Source organism: Triturus cristatus, chromosome 8 (assembly GCF_964204655.1).
Source record: "Triturus cristatus chromosome 8, aTriCri1.1, whole genome shotgun sequence".
NCBI classification, from domain to species: Eukaryota; Metazoa; Chordata; class Amphibia; order Caudata; family Salamandridae; genus Triturus; species Triturus cristatus.
This window is the reverse complement of record NC_140591.1, coordinates 1,422,449,902-1,422,474,503: the sequence shown is the minus strand read 5'-3', so window position 1 is coordinate 1,422,474,503 and position 24,602 is coordinate 1,422,449,902. Positions and strand designations below refer to the sequence as shown.

General features: G+C 43.3%; 1 protein-coding gene across 3 annotated transcripts in view; it reads right to left on the bottom strand.

Moving 5' to 3' along the window:
- Positions 1-24,602, bottom strand: part of LOC146805855 (synaptotagmin-like protein 2) — a 234,820-nt gene that overhangs the window by 138,606 nt on the left and 71,612 nt on the right. For 2 of the 3 annotated variants that reach the window (XM_085620557.1, XM_085620556.1), the window contains exon 4: positions 3,151-3,312. The exons of the other annotated variant lie outside the window; for it this stretch is intronic. In XM_085620557.1, coding sequence (XP_085476683.1) covers positions 3,151-3,312 — 162 coding nt within the window. The remainder of the gene's footprint in view (positions 1-3,150; positions 3,313-24,602) is intronic. 3 annotated transcript variants of the gene reach the window in all.

Below are 24,602 nucleotides of genomic sequence, written 5' to 3'. Positions count from 1 at the left end.
GTCTGGATAGGTCAGGAAAGGGCTGACTAGACCTGGGCTGCGATGGGGGAGGAATTTCCTTGCACCTCAAAGGGCCTGGTCTGCCTCTGACAAAGCCGTCTCCACCTCCTGCCAGGAATTCACGCCAGAGAAGGCCCAACTGGTTCTGGCCGGACACCGACACCCTCTGCCTGGCAGATCAAAGGATTTTTGTGTACAAATGCTAGGTCCCAGACCCCTGAATCAAAGAACTCACCTGGATCAAGAAGACTGCATAGGAGAAGCGCCGGAGAAACTGCTAAGAGAACGACCGGCTTTGCTGCGTGCTTTGCTGGGCTGACCTGCAGTGGCTGCTTCTGTCGTGGGCAGTAAAAGGCCTGGACTGGACTTTCTGCAACCGAATTGGTGAGATTCTCCAAGGGCTTGAGGTAGACTTGCCCCCTGTTCACGAAGTCTCTGGAACAGCAAAGACTTCAGGTTCTTCGACCCGCAGCACTGGAGACTGTGTGTTTTGTGCTGCAACCCGAAGAACACCACTCGACGACGTCGACGACGACCCTGCCTAACCCGTGCCCTGAAGGCACCGCAGAGGGCACTGCCGCAACGCGACCCTGGTCTCACCGAGGACACCTGCTGACGCCATCATCGAGCCGCTGCTCGCAACGCGACCTGTGGGCACCGCACTCCGCACCGCCTTGCTTCACGCCGAAGCTTTGGCACCGCAGAGGGCGCTGCCGCAACGCGACCCTGGTCTCACGAGGACGCCTGCTGACGCCATCATTGAGCCGCTACTCGCACCGCGACCTGTGGGCCCGCACTCTGCACCGCCTCACTACACGACGACGCCATAGCCTTCCTGACGACGCCACCTCCCGCAGAAATCGGCACCGCTGCTTGCACCGTGGTTCGGGGGCACCGCTTGTAAGTTACACGACGCACCACCCTCATCCCACACCGCAACCCTGGCCCACCGACGCCGGTGTCATCGACTTCAGTTCGTCAGCCGACGCCAGCGCTCCTGCAACGACAACGCCGCTGCTTGCACCGTGACCTGCTAGCACCGTGACGAGCACCGCCTCCATCTCACACTGTGACCCTGGTCTCACCGACGACGCCATCTGACGCCGCCACCAAGCCGCTGCTCGCACCGTGACCTGGGGGCCCCGCACACCGCAATGCTGCACTTCGCACCGCAGCACCCGACAACTGTTGGCGCCAGCGCTCCTGATCCCATCAGAGAGGAGCTCGACCTGCAACGTGAGTGACTTCAAGGGCCCCATCGCCCTGCATCTCTGAAAGGTACTGTTTGCGGGTCTTCCCGACACTGTAGCTGGCCGCATCCCCGCGGTCAGCCAGAACTGTTTTCGGATTTGTGTGCCCACGACGCCATGGAAGCCCGGACGGAGCTATCCACGCAAGGAACTCTTTTTAATCAACATAGTGAACTGTGAACATTTAAGTATTGTGGAGTTTTTATTGTTTTTGGTCTTATTTTAATTATATAAAAATATTGGATATTATTCTAAACTGGTGTGGTGTCCTTTTGTAGTGCGTACGCTGTATTACTGTTGGTTATGTGCAAATGCTTTACACACTGCCTCTAAAGATAAGCCTGGCTGCTCGTGCCAAGCTACCAAGGGGGTGAGCAGGGTTTATTTTAGACGTGTAACTCCCTTATCCTGACTACAGTGGTGGTTTCTGCCCCGCTTTGGCACAAGTCTCAGCTAGCCAGAAATCCGTTCTTTAAACAACCTTGCTTTTTATGGGGGTCTTTCACTTATTTTTCTCGGTATATTTATGGTTGTGAAAGAAATGAAACTCTTAAATTGTGTAATGCAAGTTTTCAAAGAATATTGTTATGTTCTGAGGAAGGCAATCAACATTTAGCTGTCAACATAATACCCACAGAGGGACTTTGTGATTTCATAGAACCACAGAACTAATGCTTCATGGTCATAAACTTCATAGTCTAAATGTAGTCACAGATAAATAGGTTGTTTCTGACCTGGGGCTCTTATGCTGTTGGTTATTACGGGATGTATTTCACATTTACAAATTAGGCAATTAAATCTACACGTGTTTTGGGAAATAATTTTTGGTTTAAATGAAAATGTATTTATTTCTTTAAATACGCTTATTTAAATACCTTTCTGATTTCTAGTTTTGTGTTGATCAATGGTACAAAACATTTTGTACTTTGCTGAAATTCTTTACTATGAAGAAACTTCGCACTATGATGGAGACACTGCCCAATAGTTACGACCTGGTAACTACAACCTCTCAATTCCAGTCACCCATGCACCTTTCACATCTTTAGTGCTCTTCTTCCACTGTAAAAGCATTAACTTTACTCCCTCATTACCTCCTAGGTATTACAAAACCCTGCAGTACCAGCCCCACTATAAAAATCCATGCATCTCCTCTCCTGCATAACAGTTCGCATTTACCAGCCTTAAGCGCCTCTTATGGGTACTGACTTAGCGGCTCTTAACCTTTTGACCCTCAGTTAATCATTATTGGAATCCGGGGACTCCCATTGAGACATACTAGAAGCTGGACACGCCCGCCTAAAGCAATTTCTAAGATTTGAACTTCTAAACAATACAAAAAATACAAAAACAAGTATAACCAAACAAATGCTCAAATATTAAAATCTTATGTCATTCTCAATTAAATATAGAAACAGTTTTCAAAGTTTCAATTTTGCTTCTTTATTTGTATATACTGTATTCATTTTTTAATTTTAATATTATTGTTAACACAGTGGCGGACACCTTGAACAGGCCTCGTGGACCCCCAGAGGTCCTCTGACCACAAGATAAGAACCACTGCCCAAGGTCACCAATCCAATCACATTCATGCATTATAAATACGGACAGCCAGGCCTTCCCAGGCAGATCAGCTTCCTCTGGTAAAGGAGGGCTCTAGTTAAGCCACCCTCGCTACACCAAACCACAACAATGCACCTGCACATTAACCAATAGAACAGGAGTCAGGGATACTTCACACCCTAATCCTCCCAATTCAGTTAAGGGCATTTAATGAAGGACACCACAAATCGCTTCTACCTGCTACGGGGGTATTACAACAGGAACATATAAAGATTTGACTTTGTAATGAAATGCCAGAAAAAGGAGCTACTAACACAAAATATCAGATAAATAAACTTACCCTTGGCTGTAGGGCGAACCAGTTCATTTGCTTGTTTTTCCAGTCCCATGTTGCCAGATCAATTTCCACCTCACCCAAGAAACTATTTGTCCCAAACCGGTCATTGTGCCACACAGAAAGATTCAATTTCTGGGTAAACAGAGTTCCCTTATTAATCCTGTACTGTAAAAAAGTGAAAAACCTGTGATAAACATCTTCCAGTGGAAAAAAACATAATTTAAGTAAATGGAGGCTTCATTGATATGCTCAGAATCCACACAAAGAACTGGTGCTCACAAAAAAAGCATTCGAAGCAAGAATAGTTAAACAAAACAACAGCAGAGACAGGAAAGCGGAAGAGGAAAAAACACACAGTTTTTGATAATCTGAGGTTGAGAGAACTCAAGTGTTACGAGAGTGTAGTAGCCTGCATTTGTAATGTAATGTATTTTACACCACCTGCTCAGCCAGTGCCTGTGCTCAATAGAATGTTGGACTCATGATGTGACTCGGAATGTTGGGACACAGAGTGGTGAAGTGACAGTTGAGCATGGGCTGAGCAGCAGACAGGCTGCTCCTGGTGGGTCTCCCCTTCAGAACGTAACTACCTGTTGTCTGGAACTATTCAACATGTTACCTGCTTGAATAAATAATCTTTAATTACATCCTACCTGCGTGGACCTCCTTACTACAGAGAGACTGGACATCTATTTCTCAAAGCACAACATCCAATTCCCTCTTCCTCAGATGAGCCGGAGTTACAGTCACATTTCGTCAGCATACTGCTGGATGCAGATGCTGCTACAACCCAAAAAACCTCATAGCTTGTCCAAAGAGCGGAGGGGAAAAGAGTAGTGCACTTCAGATACTCTACATTATGTGGAGGCCTTGGAAGCTTGCAATACAGTATTGGTCTGACAACACACTTGGTTGTCACATTCCTTCAGTTGTTCCATATCCTCATACTTCAACTGACACAAGCTGACCAGACCTGGCCAAAGCGCACCCCGTACGGCATCGTCCTGTAGTCCTATGGAGAAGTGGCTACCAGATGCTCACCGGCTTCTTTAGTCGCTTTACACTAGTGATGTGAAATCCAGTTGTGGCTGAGAACAAGATTTTTAGTGGAAATGTACACCTGAAGAAAGATCTGTTGTGACTTAGCTCAAACCACACAGAAAGTGAAAAAAGAGGCCCACAGTGGTCATAAAAAAATAGTAGACCATCATGGCAAATTGCATGCATCAAAAGCAGAAGTGATCAAGATCAATCACTTCAAGTCTCCAATGTGGTCCATCCTTGGATTCTAATACATCATAGAGAAGCCCATTTCATGCTCAAGCTACCAGTGGGAATGTTTTCCAGTATCATAGCTTCTAAGGTTTCATATTGAATAGTGTACACCGGTGGTATTTGTTTTAGGTAAAGGCGCCACAGAGAAAGTTCACATATATAGTTGTCCAGAACTAAGTAATCGACGGTGCTAAAAGGTGAGAAGAACCACCCTACTTCCCAGAATCATGGGCCTTGACCCTGTTCAATAGAAAACAATCCTTAGCACACGTAATAATTATTTATAATTATTATTATGTTTCGTCGCTACTAGGGAATGTTGTCCCGCGACTTTTTCAAGGCTATTTCCTGCTTGAGTGCGCACTCGGCAATAATTATGGACAGGCGTCACGTTTGGACTACCTTACCAGTCGAATAATCATTGAAAGGTAAACTGAATATACAAGGACAGGATTAAAGATTCTTGTTGTTACGTGTGACGCCGCCACACCAGAAACCATTGGCGGTTTGGAATTATCACCGCCTATTAAATGCTACAATCAAGCAGGAAATAGCCTTGAAAAAGTCGCAGGACAACATTCCCTAGTAGCGACGAAACACGTGTTGGCTTGTGGCTGTTATGAATAACTGAGAAGACTTGCAAATAATAAAAGAACAACCAAGAAGAAGAAAGACAAATTCATTCTTATGTACATTTGATTGAAGCTTATGTGGAAACACGCTATACGTATTGGCATTTATAATTATTACGTGTGCTAAGGATTGTTTTCCAAGGTTTCATATTGCTATGTGTGACATTTTCATAATTTCAGTGTAATTATGAGTGACATTTCAACGACTATGAGTGACACTTTCTCGCAAGCAAAATCAAGCAATGAAGACAAGGGAAGGAAACTGTTACTTACCCAGTAAGCATCTGTTCTCAGCATGTAGAGCTGTATATTCACATGCTTTGCATACTCCTGCCATCCAGTGTTGGGTCCGGATGTTTGCACTGTGTTTTTCTTCAAAGAAGACTTTTCCAGTCACGATGTAGGTGACTCCTCCTTTCGGTTTGATTGTTTCCCCGCAGAGGGTGAGAATGGAGTTAGTAGAGTAGAATAGAGATGTCCATGCGTATGTATATAAAGTAAAAGAGAATGCAAAAGGTGTAGGAACCGGGGGAGGCGGGTGGGCGCATGTGAATCTACAGCTCTACATGCCAAGAACAGATGCTTACTGGGTAAGTAACATTTTCTATTCGAGGCATATGAGCTGTAGATCACATGCTTTGCATAGACTGTACAGCAGTATTCTCTCAAAGCGGTGGCTAACCTGTAGCTGTTGCAGTTGTCTGAAAGAGTGTTCCAAGTATTGCCTGGCCTACATTAGCTTGTTGTCTCACTAACACATCTACACAATAGTGCTTGGTGAATGTGTGTTGTGTAGACCATGTTGCAGCTTTACAAATGTTAGCTATGGGGATGTTTCCTAAGAAAGCCATAGTAGCCCCTAGTTTGCGGGTGGAATGTGCTCTAGGGGTATTAGTAAAGTCCTCTTTGCTTTTTGATAGCATGTTTGAATACATTTATCTATCCACTGAACAATACCTGATTTAGAAATAGTATTGCCTTTGTGTGGTGGAGCAAAAGCCACAAATAGCAGTTTTGTTTTACAAAATGGTTTTGTTCTTTCTATCTCATACAATAATGCTTGTTTAACATCTAATGTGTGTAGAGCTCGTTCTGCCACTGAATCTGGTTGAGGAAAGAACACAGTCAACTCAGATTGATTGATGTGAAAGGCAGATACCACTTTGGGTAGGAACTTGAGGTTAGTGCGAAGGACCACTTTGTTTTGGTGGACTTGACAAAATGGTTCCTCTATGGTTAATATAAACACAATGAACTTCTCGGGTCTAAAACAGCTTGAAGCAGAGGCACAAAGAAAGAGATGAAAAGTGAATCTGTGTCTCATTAACAAAAACCTAATAGGGGAAGCAATCCCTTTTTAGGACGAATGCCCTCACTCACCAAAGGTGACATGCTTCATCATTTGGGCTGTCTCCTCTCAGTGGGAAAACCTAATCCCACTGAGGGCTACAACCACCTCACTGAGAGGTGGGAGTTCAGGGATGTTTTTTGTTGTACCTGAAGTCTGGATGCTAAAATCCCAAAAGACGAGCAGTGTAGTGATGTGAGGGTGCAGCGCAAAAAGTGAGTGAAAAAAGTGTGTGAAACTAAAACTACCTAGTGCAGATGAAAAGGAATTTTATTGGCTCATCTGTACTGGTAGGAGTAAAAACCAGAGCAAAGCAGAATCTATTGGAAGCTGCTAGATTGAGAAAAGGTCGACATGTTTCAGCCATCAACCATCTTACAAATATGTCTTGCTTTCTTCAGGACCAAAAAAAACAAAGCTGCTGCTGTGAAGTGCAAAAAATATAATAATAATGATTCTTAATACAAAACCAGTAATCCAAGTGCGGATTCAGTATCACTGGAATATGTCTAAAGAAAAAGAGACACAGAAAAACACAATCATTCTAATTTCTAGGATTTAGCCAAATAATTATCCTCAGAACACCATTCGTAGGTCGCGTAAACGAGCTGCCAATAATAACAGAGAAGCTTTAATTGACGTGGCTGGTCCTAAAGAACCACTCAACAGATTGACCTGTGTCAATACTTTCTGCACTCACTCAAATGAAATCAAGAGGAGTATTTTGAAACACTGGAAGATTCTTAACATCGGCACTGAGCCTTTAGCCCCTCCTCTTTTTGCTTTTAAAAGGAGTGCCAATATTAAAGATTGCATTGTTCACACCAGGCCCAGAATTAAGCAGAGAAGTACTGAACAACTATCACTATGGGGATTACCGCCAGTGGTAGGGCACTATCCTTGTGGCTCCTGTGCAGCCTGTCCACAGACGACGCACATGACAGAGGTAGACATTGGCACCACCAAACCTTGGTCGCTCAACAAGCACACAAACAGCAACAGTGAGAAAGTTACTTACTTGATCACGTGCCCTTGTTCCTTGCGTTATGTGGGTATGACCACACGCAAGGTAAAGACAAGAATATTGGAACATAAAAGTACCATTCGGTGCAAGAGAAGATCAACAAAAATTACTAATCACTTTTTAGATTCCAATCATCAAGCAGACGACCTCAAATGGACCTTTCTTGAGCAACCTGTAATACCCCAACACATCACTGACATCTCTAAATGTTTATTTAGAAGAGAGTAACATTGGGTTTTTCGTATCAAAAGTGATACGTTAGGACTCAACGAAGACATCCCTTGGTTGTCTCTCTATGACTGTATCACATCTACTCCCTGTCATAAACATCCTGTTATTAATAGAGCATCCGCTTTCCTGAAAATAGAATTGGGGTGCTTTCATTTTTTACATCATGATGGGGGGTATTTGAGTGAAAATGGGCTATAAGTCCCTGCATGTTAGCTGAGGAGTGCTTACAGCGACAGGGGCACATTCTGACTTACCAACTTTTTTGCATGTAGTCACCACCTATATCATGTTCTCCACCATAGCTCTTGACATTTTTGATCTTGATGCTTGGTTTGGCGCTATTCATAAGGTGTAGATACATGTTCACAATTGTGATTGTGAATATATTCACTGTTTACGTCTTGATAAAGTTGGGTTGAAAAGACAGCATTATGTTCGAGCATGAACACTGATCATCTGCGCATGCGCGGGTAGAACTCTGATCTTTTGCGCATGCTCAGTAGCCCAACAGGCATCTCAGTGGGACACCTATGGAGGTCCTTGCCCGGTCGGCGCAGGCAATCCCCGCTGCTATTTAAAACAATCAGTCGCCTACGTCGGTAACTCCGGTTGCAATTCTGTACTACAACGGAGTACCGACGGAGAGGTTAGTTGGGTGGGCCGTTAGAAGAGGCTGGCAATACTTTTTGTCCATTGGACAGTTGACTCTGCCTTGCTTGCCACGTTTAGTTTGCACTGCTAATCTTTCTTTGTTAGTTAAGGGCAGTTAGAGCGAACCAACGCTGCTTCATTTTGGTATATCCAAATCCTCTTTAGCACCGCTGGCATTATCATAATATAGGTCTTTTTCACAAGAGCGTGAGTTTGCAGTTGCATACACATATTGTTGGGGAGGGGCATGTTCCTTTTAGCCCTAGATTTCAATACTAGTTACCATAGGTGTGGCGTAATGCGAATAATTGACATAGTACTGGGCTCAAATGCTGAGTAGTTAGTCGTACACACAAGTAGTTGGAGAGAGGCATGATTCACTTAGCCCTTTTGTGAATACGTGTCATCACAGGCGTTCTATAATGAGCATGCTTTACACTGCTGTGGGCTTAATTAATTGAGCAGCTTGTGTGCGTTGCTCTTGGAGGATTGTTTGGCAGAATATTGTTCCCTGTACATCAATTATTTGTGGCACAAGATGTATTAGTATTATCGGGGACTACGTATATTTCTCTTTCAAATTACCTTTGGTATCTCCATCGTAACCAGGGGTGACTATTGAGAGAGCTTGGTGGTTGTGATTCATCCATACCTCCGACCATCTATATATGAAGACGTGTGTGAATGTCAGTACGTTTCTTGCTAATGGTATCGCATTGCTGTTAGTAAGGCATCTTGGACTTAGGCTCATATACTTCAGAGACCTTTATCTATATGGTTACCGCTTGGGCACACCTTTTTCATGACTGTTTAGACCATTCGTTTATTCACAGTGCCATTTTCCATTATTTGTATATTTTTGTATCGGTCCATGCTCGTTGGTGGTCCTTGACACCACTTCCACATCCTTACACATAGCAAAACGGACTCATCAATTGTTGAATGTTTGCTTGTTTTTTCAGAGCGGGGCTCCCTTCCCTGAGTTGTAACCAGGTTGAGGTGGGCTCACTTGTCCTTCAAATTGGGTGAGTGAATACATTTTGGAGTACCCTAATGGACTTAAACATTTTGTGTTTGAGGCATTTAAAAGAGAATTATCCTAACACAGTATAGTAATTATTTGGCTACATCCTAGAAATTAGAATGATTGTGTTTTTCTGTGTCTCTTTTTCTTTAGACAAGTTCCAGTGATACTGAATCCGCACTTGGATTACTGGTTTTGGATTAAGAATCATTATTATATTTTTTGCACTTCACAGCAGCAGCTTTGTTTTTTTGGTCCTGAAGAAAGCCAGACATACTTGTAAGATGGTTGATGGCTGAAACATGTTGACCTTTTCTCAATCTAGCAGCTTCCAATAGATTCTGCTTTGCACTGCTTTTTACTCCTGCCAGTACAGATGAGCCAATAAAATTCCTTTTCATCTGCACTAGGTAGTTTTAGTTTCACACACTTTTTTCATTTACTTTTTGCGCTGCACCCTCACATCACTACACTGCTCGTCTTTGGGATGTTAGCATCCAGACTTCAGGTACAACTAAAAACATCCCTGAGCTCCCACCTCTCAGTGAGGTGGTTGTAGCCCTCAGTGGGACTAGGTTTTCCCACTGGGAGGAAAAAGCCCAAATGATGAAGCATGTCACCTTTGGTGAGTGAGGGAATTCGTCCTAAAAAGGGATTGCTTCCCCTATTAGGTTTTTGTTAATGAGACACAGATTCACTTTTCATCTCTTTCTTTGTGTCACTGCTTCAAGCTGTTTTAGACCCGAGAAGTTCGCTGTGTTTATAGTGTATGCTCATTGGGGAATTACGTCTTCCAGGTCTTTAAATATTCATTCCCTTGGACCCCCCTTCAAAGTCCTTTTGTATGTTACAAATCCTCTATGGTTAATGCCTGAAGCCCACCCACTCTCCTCAGTGATGTAATAGCAATGAGGAAAGCAACTTTCCAAGTGAGAAATTGCAGTTCACATGTGTGCAATGGCTGGAAGGGTGGACCCATTAGTCTGGTAAGACAATGTTAAGATTCCACACTGGAGCAGGTGGAAGTCTTGGTGGAATAACTTTTGAGTCCTTCCATAAAAGCCTTTTATAACAGGTTCTCTGAAAAGGGACAGATGCTGTCTGTTTTGAAGGTATGCAGCTATTGCAGCGAGATGTAAGTGTATGGATGTGCAAGCTAATCCTGACTGCTGTAAGTGTAGTAAGTAACAAATGATATTTTGAATGGAAGCAACTAGCGGATTAATATGGTTGTTATTACAATATATAGCAAACTGCTTCCAGCTGCGTAGCAAGCCCTTGTAGTAGGCCTTCTGGCCTCTTTAATGATATTCATATAGTATGGTGGAAGGTTCAGTTAGCCAAGCTATGATGCCAGATCGCTAGGTTGAAATCTTTGGGATCTGGGTGTCTTATTTCTCCATGGCTCTTTATGAGGAGACTGGGTGTGAGATGTAGTTTTTGATGAGCAACTACTGAGAGCTCCAGCAGGGTAGAGAACGGAGGTTGACGGGCCCATGTGGGAGCTACTAGGATCAGTGTGCGCGATGTTTGTCTGAGCTTCCGAACCACTAGTGGAATGAGTGGGAGAGGCGGAAAAGCATAGGCAAATATACCTGACCAGTTCATCCATAGTTGTTGGAGCCGGCCTCGTGGCGTGGTCCTGTTCCCCCTCGCTAAGCCGCACGAGGTCCCATGCACCTCGGGGCTCCTCCATTTTGGATTATACGTCACTCCACGTGACCACCTCAGTGACCCCGCTCCACCCGGCCTCGGTCCCAGCGAGGCCCGACATCGAGGCGCCAACCCCTGGCCCGGGGGATACCACGTGAACCCTTCCCACTCCCGGCGGAGGGCAGTATCGATGGGACCCCCAACCGTCCTTCCACACCTAGGTGCGATCGCCCCACAGCTCTCGGGGGCCTGGCGCCTCTCCTGCTGGGCGTCTGGCCGCTCCCTACCCGGCCTCTCTGCCCCCCCCCGGGCGCAAGGGTCCGGACATCAAAGGGCTCCAGTCCTATATCTGGGGCGACCCGGCAACAAGACAACAGTTGTATCCCGGAGTCAAGAGACCTGCTGATCGGATCGCGGCTGACCCTACGGAGAAAGACTCATCCTGAAACTACACCCTGAGCCCGGCTGACGATGTCGCGGCTCCACCGTGCTTAAAGACCTTCACGAACCTTTGGGGCCCTGCTGACGCTGTCGCGGCCCGACCTTGTTGAACTTTCCATCAGAGCCCAGCTGACCTCGTCGCGGCTCGACCGAAGCGGACCTACCACCGGAGCCCTGCTGACTGTGTCGCGGCTCGACCCAAGCGGAACTACCACCCGAGCCCTGCAGACGCCGTCGCGGCTCTCCACGTCCGAGCTACTTTGAGGCCAGCACGCAAGGTCTGGCGCAGAGCCTCCCCGTACCTGGCTGGTACTGAGTCTGACCCGCTACCCTATCCCCCTAAAGACATTGAGACTCTTTTTGGATCACTCGATCCCCCTGTAAATATTGAATGTGCTACCTTTGATAAAGAACCAAGATAAGCAACTGATACAGAGTCCTGTGTGGTGTTACTGGCCTAGTACGATCTCAGGGGAAGGACCTCTCCTAGGAGGCTTCTCAGCGGCGATCGGCTATAACTTTGCGGTAGGAAGGTGCCCCGGAGTAGTCCCCCCGACTCCCCGGTGGTCCTCCCTCCCAACAATAGTGCATTGCCTTTGGACAATGGGTGTGGATACCTGGAAGCGAAGTTTGGCATTTTTGCGTATTGGTGTGTTGCGAACAGATCAATTTGTGGAAAACCCCACTTTTGAAAGAATGGGAGGAGAACTTGAGGGTGAAGTTCCCACTCGTGAATCTGTTGTCTCTGCCTGCTGAGAAGATCTGCGATCTGATGGTTTACTCCCGGAGGGGTTCTGCCAGGAGATACATTTTGTGATGTATGGCCCACTTACAGATGGTTTGTGCACGTGTTGACAGCTGGAGAGAGCGGGCCCCCCCTTGTTTCTGTATGTAATACATGGCTGTCATGTTGTCCGTGCATATCAAGACAGTTATGCCTGCAAGGTGAGTCTGGAAGGCTTTGAGTGCTAGAAATACAGCTAGCAGCACTAAATGATTTATATCACTTAGTTTTGCTTTTTTCTCCACAGACCTTGAATTGTGTGAGTCTGGAGATGAACTCCCCAACCAGTGAGCGACGGGTCCGCTGTTAGTACTGTCTGTGGAACTGGGTCAATGAAGGGTCGCATTTGGATAGGTTTTGTGGATTCCACCACTGCAGAGAGCGATGAATGCGACCGTCTACCAACACTAGATCTGAAAATTGACCTTGAGACTGATTCCACTGACATGCTAAGCATTCCTGAAGGGAACGGATTTGAAGCCTTGCATGTGGAACTATCATGATGCAAGACGCCATCATTCCCAGTAGTTGCATATATACTCAAGCTGGTAATGATTGGTTGGACTGAAACTGTGAAATTAGAGCCTGAATATTGCAGATTCTGGTCGCATTGGGACAGGCTAGAGCTTTTTGAGTATTGAGAGTAGCTCCCAAGTATGTTTGCGTGTTGGAAGGTCGGAGATGGGACTTCAACACATTTACTGTGAACCCAAGATCGTGCAGTAACTGTACTGTCATTTGAGTGTGCTGGAGACACATTCGGTAAGAGCTGGCTTTGATGACCCATTCGTCCAAGTATGGGAAGACATGAATATGTTGTCTTTGCAGGTGAGCAGCGAATAATGCCAGGCATTTGGTGAATACCCTGGGAGCAGTGGTGACTCCGAATGGAAGCACTTTGAACTGGTAGTGTTGTCCTGCTATCACAGACCTGAGATATTTGCGATGAGCAGGATGTTTTGGAATATGGAAGTATGTTTCCTTTAAGTCTAGAGTAGACATAAAGTCGCCTTGCTGTAGGAGCGGGAGCACTTATTGAAGTGTCACCATGTGAAAGTGATATGAGTGAATATATTGATTTAACTCTGAGGTCCAGTATAGGCCTGAGAGAGCCGTCCTTTTTGGGTATTAGAAAGTATAGGGAGTACATGCCGGATCCTTGGTATTGTAAAGGTAAGGGCTCGATAGCTTCCTTTTGTAGAAGAGAGTGAACCTCCTGTTTGAGGAGGTGTAGATGTCCCGGTAACATTTTGTGTGAACGTGGAGGAATGTTTGGGGGATTGTTGGTAAACTCCATGCAATAACCAGACTGGATAAATTCTAGGACACATCTGTCTGAAGTTATTGTATGCCAGATGGTGAGGTATTGAGAGCGACGTCCCCCAACAGGTGTGGAATAAGCGGGGGAAGAGGAGGAAAGTCATTGTTTGTTTGTTGAGGGGGAGGTAAGGGGTGTGGAACAGTTACCTCTTTCCTTGCCATTATTGCCTCTAAATCCGCCTCGAAAGAAACCTCTTGAAAAGGGCGACTGACTGTTGACTCTATAAGATCCTGAGATGTTCTCTGTAGATAGGTTTTGGAGCCTACCAAGTAGGAGGAACAACGAAAAGAACCCAGATTGGTTGTGGACTGTAGGGCTCCCATAGATTTTTCAACGTCTGTGTCCTTCTTTATCTTTTCTAAGGAAGTGTCGACCAAAGGCTCTTTATCAAAAGGTGGATTTTAGATAGAAGCCTGGACTTCGGGTTTAAACCCTGAAATTCTAAGCTAGGTGTGCCTTCCTAACAAGACACTGGTGTTGACTGAACGAGCGGCAGTGTCAGCCGCATCCAAAGCGCATCTAATGGAAGTGTTTGAAATTAGTTTTCCTTCCTGTATTAGGTCGTGTGCTTTAGCCTTGTGTTCATCAGGTAGAAATTGGATCAATTGTTCCAATTCGTCATAGTGCCCTCTGTCGTATCTGGCTAAGAGAGACTGGGTATTGGCAATACGCCAGCGATTGGCTGCCTGTGCAGCCACTCTTTTCCCTGAGGGATCTATTAATTGAGATTCCTTGTCTGGAGGAGGGGTATCCCCCGAGGCTTGTGAGTTTTCCCGTTTACGGGCATTAGAAACTGCAAGGGAATCTAATGGTAATTGACCCTTGATATAAACTGGATCTGTTGGTGCAGATTTATATTTTTTAATCTACCCTTGGAGTAAGGATTCTTGTGCAAATAGGATCTTCAAAAATGTTGTCCGCTTGCTTAAGCATACCCTTAAGCATAGGCAGTGAATGAGTGGATCACTGGGAAGAACTTAATGTTTCAAAGAGAAGGTCCTCAAGTGACTCTTTATGAAGCTGGACTCCATGATCTTCAGCAGCCCTATTTATTAACTCTATGTACCCTACATTATCATCAGGTGGAGAGGGTTTTGTAGGGTATAAGTCTGGATCATTATCTGTGTCCCATGGATCAGGACTATTGTTGTCTACCGCATCCCCATCCCCGTCATTCTGGTTGTCAGGTGATTGTGGTGGTGGTGAGTTTGTGGGTGTTATTAACAAATTTGGGTTAGGTGGGGAAGAAGGGGATAGAGGAGGAGATGGGTTAGTATCAACATGTTTCCTCTTGAGAGGAACGTGGTAAGTGTCCTCCGTTTCTGGTTTGCGTTTTAATGGCAATTTTGCATGAATATGTCCAGTTCTGGGATTGATGACCAGTTCCTTTTGTTTTGGGTCTGGGTTTTAAGGCGTGGTATCGAAATGATGCTCCTTTGACGGATTCAGAGCGTTTTTTTGTTTCTGTGCCAATATTTTCAGAGCTGGTGTTTTCGCCGTGGAAGTGTTCGGATCCGAAGATGATTTTGGTTTCGGTAGTGGAGGGATCATTACCAAAATGTGCTTTGTCTCGGTCACAATGGTTTCGGTTCGGTGCCCGAAGGGGGCCGAGTCAATCCTGAGCCGGAAGGCTTTAATGTCTGTTTGGGTGCAGGGCCCGAAGGCGGGGCATTGGAAACCTGTTCTCAGTGCCAACCTTAGCCCTAAGGCAGAGGAAGGACCGGAGCCTTTTTCTTGGGCAGAGGTAGAGTTTGGGGCAGGGGTGTATTGGTACTCACGGTACGCTGACCCTGCGGAATGTCTTCGTACATGTACTCTTCATCGTGTCCTTGCACATCGTGGACATCCTGTTCGGAATCTTCTCCAAAGAGATCCGGAATGGAGCTGCTGTGTTGATATTGCATTTTGTGACGTCGAGCCCGACGGTCACGGAGTGTGTTCTTGGATTGGAAGGATCTGCATGCATCACAGTCTTGTTAGCCGTGCTCTGGGGAGAGGCACAAGTTGCACATTTTGTACGAGTCGGTGCGCGGGTACTTGCTGTGGCGCCAAGGACAGAATTTAAATGGAGTCCATTCAATCGACTGCGAGCTTGCCCAACGCGGCTAGGCCCACCGTCCTTCCACGAATTTTCAGATGGAGAGATTTTTTCTGACCGATACGATATGCGAAGAATGGGAAACGCGATCAAATAACAATACCGTTGAGGGTAAGTGGATTGCACACCGAAAGGAACCCGAGACATGGTGTTGAACTTGAACCGGAGCGCAGCAATATACGTCCAAACCCGATGGCGGAGAAAGCAATCTAACAATGGAGTCGATGCCCATGCGCACTATCACCGAAAGGAGGAGTCACCTACCTCATGACTGGAAAGACTTCTTGGAATAAAAACAAAGTGCAAACATCCAACACTACATGGCAGGAGTATCTACAGCTCACATGCCTCGAATACATAAATATCAGATTTTTCACCCATTTGAGCAACGAAAAATGCCAAGAATATCTTAAATCTGCTATAAAATTCCAGAAATAGAAGGGCACTAACAGGAGACAGACTGCGTGACTGTAGTGATCAGCAATAGATTGCTGGCAGGCACTGCCGCTGCTCAGAAGATGATCTCAGCCGCACCATGCGGATTGTGCAATATTGATTACTGAGTTTCCCAGGTGACTGGTGATGGCAGTTGGTCAGAGCAATTGCTGTTGGAGGAAGCAACAGGATGTTGTTTAACGGTGCCAGAGATTACTCTGCTGTGTCTCTCCCTGCCTAAAGAAACTGGATCTCACCAGCCAGTTCACTCATTTTTGTAGTTTCGATAAGTTTTTAGTTAGGGGCCGGGTGCTCTGGTTTCTGGCTGGCGTGGGCATTGCTGCGAAGATTTTAGTTTGCTTACGAGTGACATTTATAGGCTTCCAGTAGCACTTCACTGCCTTATCTTTGACACTTTGCAACAAACTGAGGAAAGCACTCTAAAGCTTTTTTCTTGCACGTTTCATTTTTTTATAACTTCTTGTAACCAGCCTCTCTCATAACCCATAGGCTGCAGTGCAAAGTGAGAACGCTTTTGATAATAGCGTTCACCAATATTCCTTTTGCTTTAAAGACCCAAAATGCGTTACCATTTTTGTTGGCTACAGAAGTAGTTACTAATTTAAACCAGTGCTACTCATTAAGACCAAGAATATAACTCAATTCCGATAATGTCATTAATTGTAAATATTGGGTCAAAGGGCCAAAAATATACCTCTAAACAAATACACAGTGCTGCACTTTGGAACATGATTACTTTTGACTGACCTCTTCATTATTGCGGTTCCAGGATGGCAGCTGTTCCCAGGGCTGCAGCAGGGATCTCTTGCTGCTCACGACGTATAACAGACAGCAGGCGAAGTTGAACTTTTAACAATAAGGAAATCTGTGAGCAGTAAGTACATGGGGCCTCTCGGCTCCTTAGGGTGCAAATGTACATAATTGAAAGGGCGGCCATCAGCGTCAGAGACAGTCATTATGTTGCCTGGGGGAGGGAGGCCAGGAGCATGAGAAACATGTTTAAGATATGCCCTCGTCGGGGGGCGTGGTCTCGCGCCGCGGGAAAATGGCGGCTTGCGTTTAAGCTCCGCTCAAACGCGGAGATTCTTCCGACGCTGCAGCCGGTTGTTTGCCCGTGTGAGGCACTTTGCTGATGGATTCCAGGCTCTAAAGGGGCGGTGCGGCGTATGAAGTCGTTCCGACCCCGGTTTCATCAATCCTGGACCTGGTCCCAGTGACGGGGTAATCTCCTCAGTGGAGTTTGGGCGGCGGCCGCCATTTTGTGCCAGCTGCTCATGTCTTGAGCCCTGCTCCTGAGGTAATCCGGCGTTTACAGTCATAAACGTGCGGCAACGTTTCTTTTTTCTTAATTTTACTGCTACAATCTTTCTTTTGACAATCTTTTTTTTTTTTTTTAAAGGAACTGTACTACTCCCAACAATGCCTTACCAAAGCGGATAAATAGGTTTCTCTTCTCCTCACTTTTTCCTAATGTTGCGGCATTTACTCTTTCACTTAACTATGGAGTTACTTCAGTGATGTGGTTTGCTGCCCTTCTTTTTCAATCTCTGGTTCTCGATTTATTTATTTTTTAACATGTGCTTGTTTTACCTTTTTTTTTGTTGATATATCTATGTCGCACTTCCTAGCCTCTTGGTGATTTGATATTTTTCCCAATATGTGACCTTGCTCTCCTCGCAAGTGTCTATCATATATCACCAGAGCGCTGACGGTTGGTGACGCTCTTCACTGCACATGCTAACTTTCTTTAATTTTTTGTCTGAAGTCCTGTTGAGGAGTGCCGTGTTTTCATAAGGCGTATGGGTAGGCGGAAGTCCTTATTGAGAATCACTTCTCGTCCGTCCTATCATTTCAAGATGGCTAATGAAGCTTCAATTGCGTCAAGTGCATTATCATCGGGTACCAAACCCAAGAGAGCCAAGAATGACCCTCCCTCACCTATACTATCCTCGCAAAATCCTGTTTTGGACACTATCTTAGATGAGGTGAGGGGTCTTAAATCTTTCATGGCCACAACTAATGAATAGCTCCAATTAATTGAGGATAGATGGATTACTATGGAAGCCAAGGTATTCGCTATGGAACAACGTATCAGTGATATTCAGGATGTTTCTACTAAAATCCCAATTTTGGAGCAGGAAATCCAGTGTCTTAAGCTTCATACTGAGGACCTTGAAAATCGCAATAGGCGTAACAACCTGCGCCTTTATGGTTTGCCGGAAAATCTGGAGGGCTCTGACTTGCTTCTCTTCCTGAAGAAATTCCTGACAGAGCTCTTGGGCCTTTCTCCCGACCCTGCCTTAAACATTCAACGTGCTCATAGACTTGGACGTTTTCAACCTAATGCTTCTAAACCTAGAGGCATCATCATGTTGTTTTTGGAATTTACTGATTTAATGAGAGTCCTTTCGGCAGCCAAAACAAAACGTCATCTTACTTGGTCGGGCCACAACATCTTTATATCTCAGGACTTATCTACTGCTACTAATGCAAGAAGAAAGGAATTTCTGGCTCTTCGTCCTCAAATGAGACAATTGAATATTCGCTATGGCATCCTCCATCCGTGTTTGTGTAAAATCACACATGAAGGCTCCACTCGGTCCTTTGATGACCCTCTTAAGCTGAAATCGTTTCTTCAAAATGTATCTTCTTCGTCTGCAACTGGTTCTTCCTCTCTTTCTTAATGTACTCGCCTTTGCTTGCTATCTCTGTTGATATGGCTGTATCTCAGTTTTCTATTTCTATTTATTTTCTCTGCCGTTCCGTCTCTTGTTGGTGCTGCTGCTCCCCATGCATCTGTTACTGCTGTTTTCTCTTAGATCTGGATATTTTTCCTTGATCTATCTTCTTTTTCTCTTTTTTCTATTTTCTCTCTCTTTTTTAGCTGTGATGTTTTTTCTTCTTTCATGTTTCTGCATTCATTTGACAATGTGCTATTTGTTGCATGTGTTCTGTGGATCGGTGTACTGTTTTATTATATATTTTTTCTATTTTGCTCATTCGTGGTGTTTCTCTTTTTTTAGCTTTTGCCCTGCAGTGTATCACCTCCTTACGTATTTTACCCCTCCGCTCCTCCATTATGTGTAATTTTGTCTCGTGGAATGTTCGTGGTCTTGGACACCCCGTTAAGACAGAAGGTACTTTCTCATTTATCCAAATTGAATTCTCAAATATCCTTCATTCAAGAAACACATAGTACTGAAGCGGAATCACTTAAGTTAAAAAGACAATGGGTGGGTCAAGTTGTGTATTCTCCTACTTCTAGTAAAAAAGGGGGTGTTGCTATATTCTTTCACAGGTCTTTGTCTGTACAAATTGTATCTACACAAAATGATGCGGATGGACGATGGGTAATGGCCAGAGTTGTTGTGCAGGGTAAGGATTTGGTCTTATTGAACATTTATGGTCCGGTCAAACCAGACCCCAAATTTTGGAATAACATCAAGGTTTTACTTTCTTCCCTTGATTGTCCTAATATTGTTATTGCTGGTTATTTTAACCAATGGATTGACCCTTTTTCTGATAGACAATCTAAATCTAAGTTTCATCCTGACAAATCCCACAAAGCCTTTCAATCGGCCATTGCCTCTCGTCCTTTATTTGATGTTTGGAAGACGTGTAACCCTGATTCTCTTGAGTTTACTTTTTTTTCCAATGTTCACCATACACGTTCCCGGATTGATTATATCCTAGTTAGTAAATCTTTACTCCCCTCTATTCAATCCTTGGAAATTGGGTCAATTTTTATTTCTGACCATGCACCAGTTTTTGCTGTTTTGGATCTCTCGTTAACCTCCCCAAAGTTCAGCCGCTGGAAGCTTAATAATGTTTTATTATCAGATTCTGCTTTCATTTCAGAAGCTACTTCCTTTATTAAAGAGTTTTTCATGTTCAATGTTCCCTCAGAAACCTCCCTTTCTAATAATTGGGATGCTTTTAAGGCTTCCTTTCGGGCGTTTGTTACTTCTTATGTTTCTAGGAAAAAGAAAATTGCTCGGAGCAAATATTCAGTTTTACTACAACAACTTAAATTGCTGGAACATAACTACTTCACTTCCAAATCATCTTCTACACTTAGTGAGTTAATTAATGCCAAGTCTGAACTTAATAAACTTGCGACTGTTGAAGCATGTAATATTCTCCTTAAAATCAAATCTAAATTTCATGGGGGCCAAAATAAAGCTGGTAAGATGTTAGCCAACTACTTAAAAATCAAATCTGAACGTAAAAGTATTGGTACTATCTTAAATGAATCCACTAAACGCTTTGTGTCTTCTGACGACGACATTGCTAATATTTTTAATGATTATTATGAAACCCTTTACTCGGATGACACGAATCCTTCTACTCAAAATTTTGACATTTTTTTTTCAGGTCTTCCCTCTCCTCCCTCCTTACCCAATGAATTTGATTCATTGGAAGGTGCGATCACTGCCCAAGAAATTATCGCTGCCATCAAATCTTTAAAAAAAATCGAAAGCTCCTGGACCAGATGGCTTTTCGGTTGAATTTTATTCTACCTTTGCATCTATTTTTGTCCCTAAACTTTTGACATTGTTTAATTCTTTTATTGCTGATGCTAAAGCCTCTGGTTCTTTTATGGATGCTTTAATAATCCTTATTCCTAAACCTGATAAAGATCATTCCTTGTGTAAAAATTATCGTCCTATTTCATTAATTAACTATGATTGTAAGATATTTGCGAAGATTCTTGCTATTCGCCTTGAGGGTCTTCTTCCTTTACTGGTTAAGACTGACCAGGTCGGATTTGTTAAGGGTCGATTAGCTGCAGATAATGCTCGAATGTTGGCAAATATTATCTCTCATGCAAAAAAATTCAAATCTCCTCTTGCAGCACTATCTTTAGATGCCGAAAAGGCTTTTGACCGTATTAATTGGCAATATATGTTTAGAACCCTCCAATGGTTTGGTTTTGGTCCGACTTTTATTTCCTATATTAAATTATTATATTCCTGTCCACGGGCCAGTATTTTTGTAAACAATCACTTTTCAAAAATGTTTTCTTTGTCTCGAGGTACACGTCAGGGTTGTCCTCTTTCCCCTTTATTATTTGTGCTTTGCCTTGAACCTTTCCTTGAGCGTATTCGTGTTAACACTCATATATCTGGCTTTACACATAACTCTTTAGTAACTAAATTATCAGCTTATGCCGATGATGTTTTGGTGTATATGTCTAATCCTCTTACTTCCCTTACCCCTTTCTTGGCTGAGGTTCGGTTATACTCCAGCATCTCTGGTTATAAGTTAAACCTCTCTAAGACAGAAGTTTTACCCCTGAACTCACTATGCTATCAATATATGTTTAATGATACTAATTTTACATGGTGCCCTACAAAAATTAAATACCTCGGTATTTGGTTCTCTGCTTCTCTCCCCACCACAATACGTTATACGTTTAATGCATTAATTTCTAAACTTCAATCTCTGCTTTCCACTTGGACCCCACTTTATCTCTCCTGGTGGGGTAGGTTAGATACTATCAAAATGATGATTGTACCCCATGTCCTTTATACATTATCTAGGTTGCCTATTCGCATTCCCACTACCTATTTTTCACAGGTTAATTCCATTTGTGTGAAATTTTTATGGAACAAAAAGCACCCACGTATTGCCCTTACAAAACTTAAGCGGCCTAAGTCTGAAGGTGGAGTGCGTTTTCCCGATTTTAAGGCCTACCATTCAGCCTTTCTCATTAAACAATCCTTTGCTTTATCCTTTGATTTCACTGACACTCCTATACCTAGATGGATTGTTTTTGAGCGTTCCTTTTTAAAGGATTTTTCTTTTCAGAATGTGATTTATATGTCTAATTGTACTTTCATCTCTAATAACCCTATATTAAAATATTCCCAAAATTTAATGTATAATACATTTGCTAATGGTCTAACTCCATTTCAATTCTTTTTATCCTCTACTATTTGGTATAATAAATTTCTTAAATACAAGGGCAAGTCATTCTACTACAAACATTGGAAGGAGAAGGGTATTATTTTTGTACATCAATTAATTCTCCAACACTCTGTTACTCCCTTCCTTGATTTGCAAACACGTTTTCATTTACCGGATACCTTTCTTAATGAATATCTTTTAATTTCAGCTGCGTTACAGTCTCAGTTAGCTCTTTTTGACCCTCCTGCTACCCTACCATCCCTTACTCCCCGACACCGTTATACAATCTATTTCCTGTGTATAAACCTAAAGCTGCTCTTGTTTATAAAATATTGTTGTTGCATTTAACCGAGAGATCCAAATCTCCTATTGAACTTGCTTGGGAAATAGATTTATCCCTTTCATGTTCTATATCTGTTTGGGATAAATTATGGTCTAAGTTATTTAAAATTTCTGCTGCTGCCCGTATAACTCAATCTTTGTATTTTATCTATAATAGAGCTGTTATTACTCCTGTTTGCATATCCAAGTTCTCCCCTTCCACATCTCCATTGTGTTGGTCCTGCTCTAAACATACTGGCACTTTGAGACATCTACTGTTTCATTGTTCTAATGTTTTACATTTTTTGAAATCTGTTTGGTTAATTTGCATGGGTATTTTTAACTGTAATTTGACTTTATCATTTCATAATGTTTTTTTAGGTTCCTCATCACCTGATTTGGAGAACTCCACTTCTATCTCTTTATTGTTCGATCTTTTTATTGCATTGGCGTTTAAAGTCATTCTATCTTCTTGGAAAGACAACTCCAAAATATCTATTTTAATGTGGTGGAATTTTATTTGCGATGAACATCGAATTGCCAATGTTTCTTCTTCTGTTCATTCTCAAAAAAAATTATCTGATCTTCTCTGGTTACCCTTTACATCTTATCTTTCTTCACATGCTTCTTTGCTTTAATTTTGTATCTTTATTTCCTTGGTTCCTATCCTTCTTTAGTTCTCTTTTCCTTTTTCTCTAGGTCTTTTTCTTTTTTTTCTCCTTTATTATTATTCGATAATTTATGGTATGTTGATATTAATTGATTTTTTATAATTTATGAACAAGATGTTTATTTTATGCTTGATTGTATTTTTCTGTTATTTTTTGTGTTTATTTCTCTTGAAAACTCAATAAAAATTCTTAAACTTAAAAAAAGATATGCCCTCGTCGTGACTTCTCTGTGACCGCCACAACAAAAACAAAATCATTTACACCCTGCACCGTGGAGTCCCCGCTTAGCTATCCAGGGGCTGCGAGGCATTACAGCTTTAACTTTTCTGAGCAGCCAAGAGCAGGCCCTGGTGCTGCCAGCTAGAACCCAGCTACCACTTTTAGTTGGGCCAGGGGCAGTGCTTTAAATGGGCCGGTACTCACCGGCACTTTTCCTGGAATAAGGAGAGTACCGGTACTCACGAGGGCCTTGCTTTGATGTAGGTGGCGCTCCGTTCATCAATCACCTCGTACCTCTTCAACACCTTCCACTCTTAATCACAGTGGAAGCCTAGGCTGGGCTCGTACAAGGGAACAGCTGCTCTTATCACCAGTGCACCGTGATCTGCATGTATTCTCTCGAGCCATCAGAGCAGAGGTGTGGCTGCAGGGAGGTTCGTTTATGCTTTGTTTCTACACAGCAGGGGCAGAAACGCGGCTATTAAACCTAATGGGCGAGGGTGTGAGAGGCATTGTTCGGGGTTACACAGTGCTGCAATTACGCTTCTGTAGCAGAAATCGCTCTATGTAAACTGCTGCCATTAGACATTTTAACACAAATTCGTTAGGACATCTATGACAAGACAAGATGTTGAGCACTATGTAAAAATCAAATACTTGATATTGTGCATTTACAAAACACATACAAGCATGTTTTCAAGTTACTGTTGCCTGTGGTGGGTATTTTCAATATGCCTGGACAGAACAAAAAGTTTGCGCTTATTTTCACTCTCTCCAACCATCGTTTCACAACTAAATTGCCTATTTGCATGTGTAAATATAATGGGATCTCGGTACCAAACTCGCTGATCCCTTTGAAAATGCGATATGCTCTTTGAACAGAGATGTTTGCAGCCAGAGCTAAACCATCTGAGCTTACATGCCACAAGGAAGTATAAGGCTGTATTTTAATCAAAAGCCAACATATGTAATGCATGACTAGGTAAGTGCATGTAACTCACACTCATGGTTGCAATTTATTGCACACTGTGATCGGACGGCAAAAGCAGGAAAACTGCAACGCTTCATCTATTTTGCACCCCCAGGTGGTCATTGGTACAAGTTATTTGAGTACAAGCACAGGAAACATATTTTATTTGTAATAAGTCTCATCTCCTGACTGGGACTTCATGTCAGTTGCCATTTGTAACGTGATGTGAATATCTGTTGCTTTTTAAAATATTTATTTCATTGACAGTTAAAAATGCAAGAATAAATTTGACATGTACTATATGAAGTATATGAGGCATATAATGTGTTAATATCTAAATTAACATACATGGGATTGCAATAAATACTGTAAAGTAATGTCAACACAATATTTTAAAGCAATTCAAATTATCCAAGAGATGTTTTT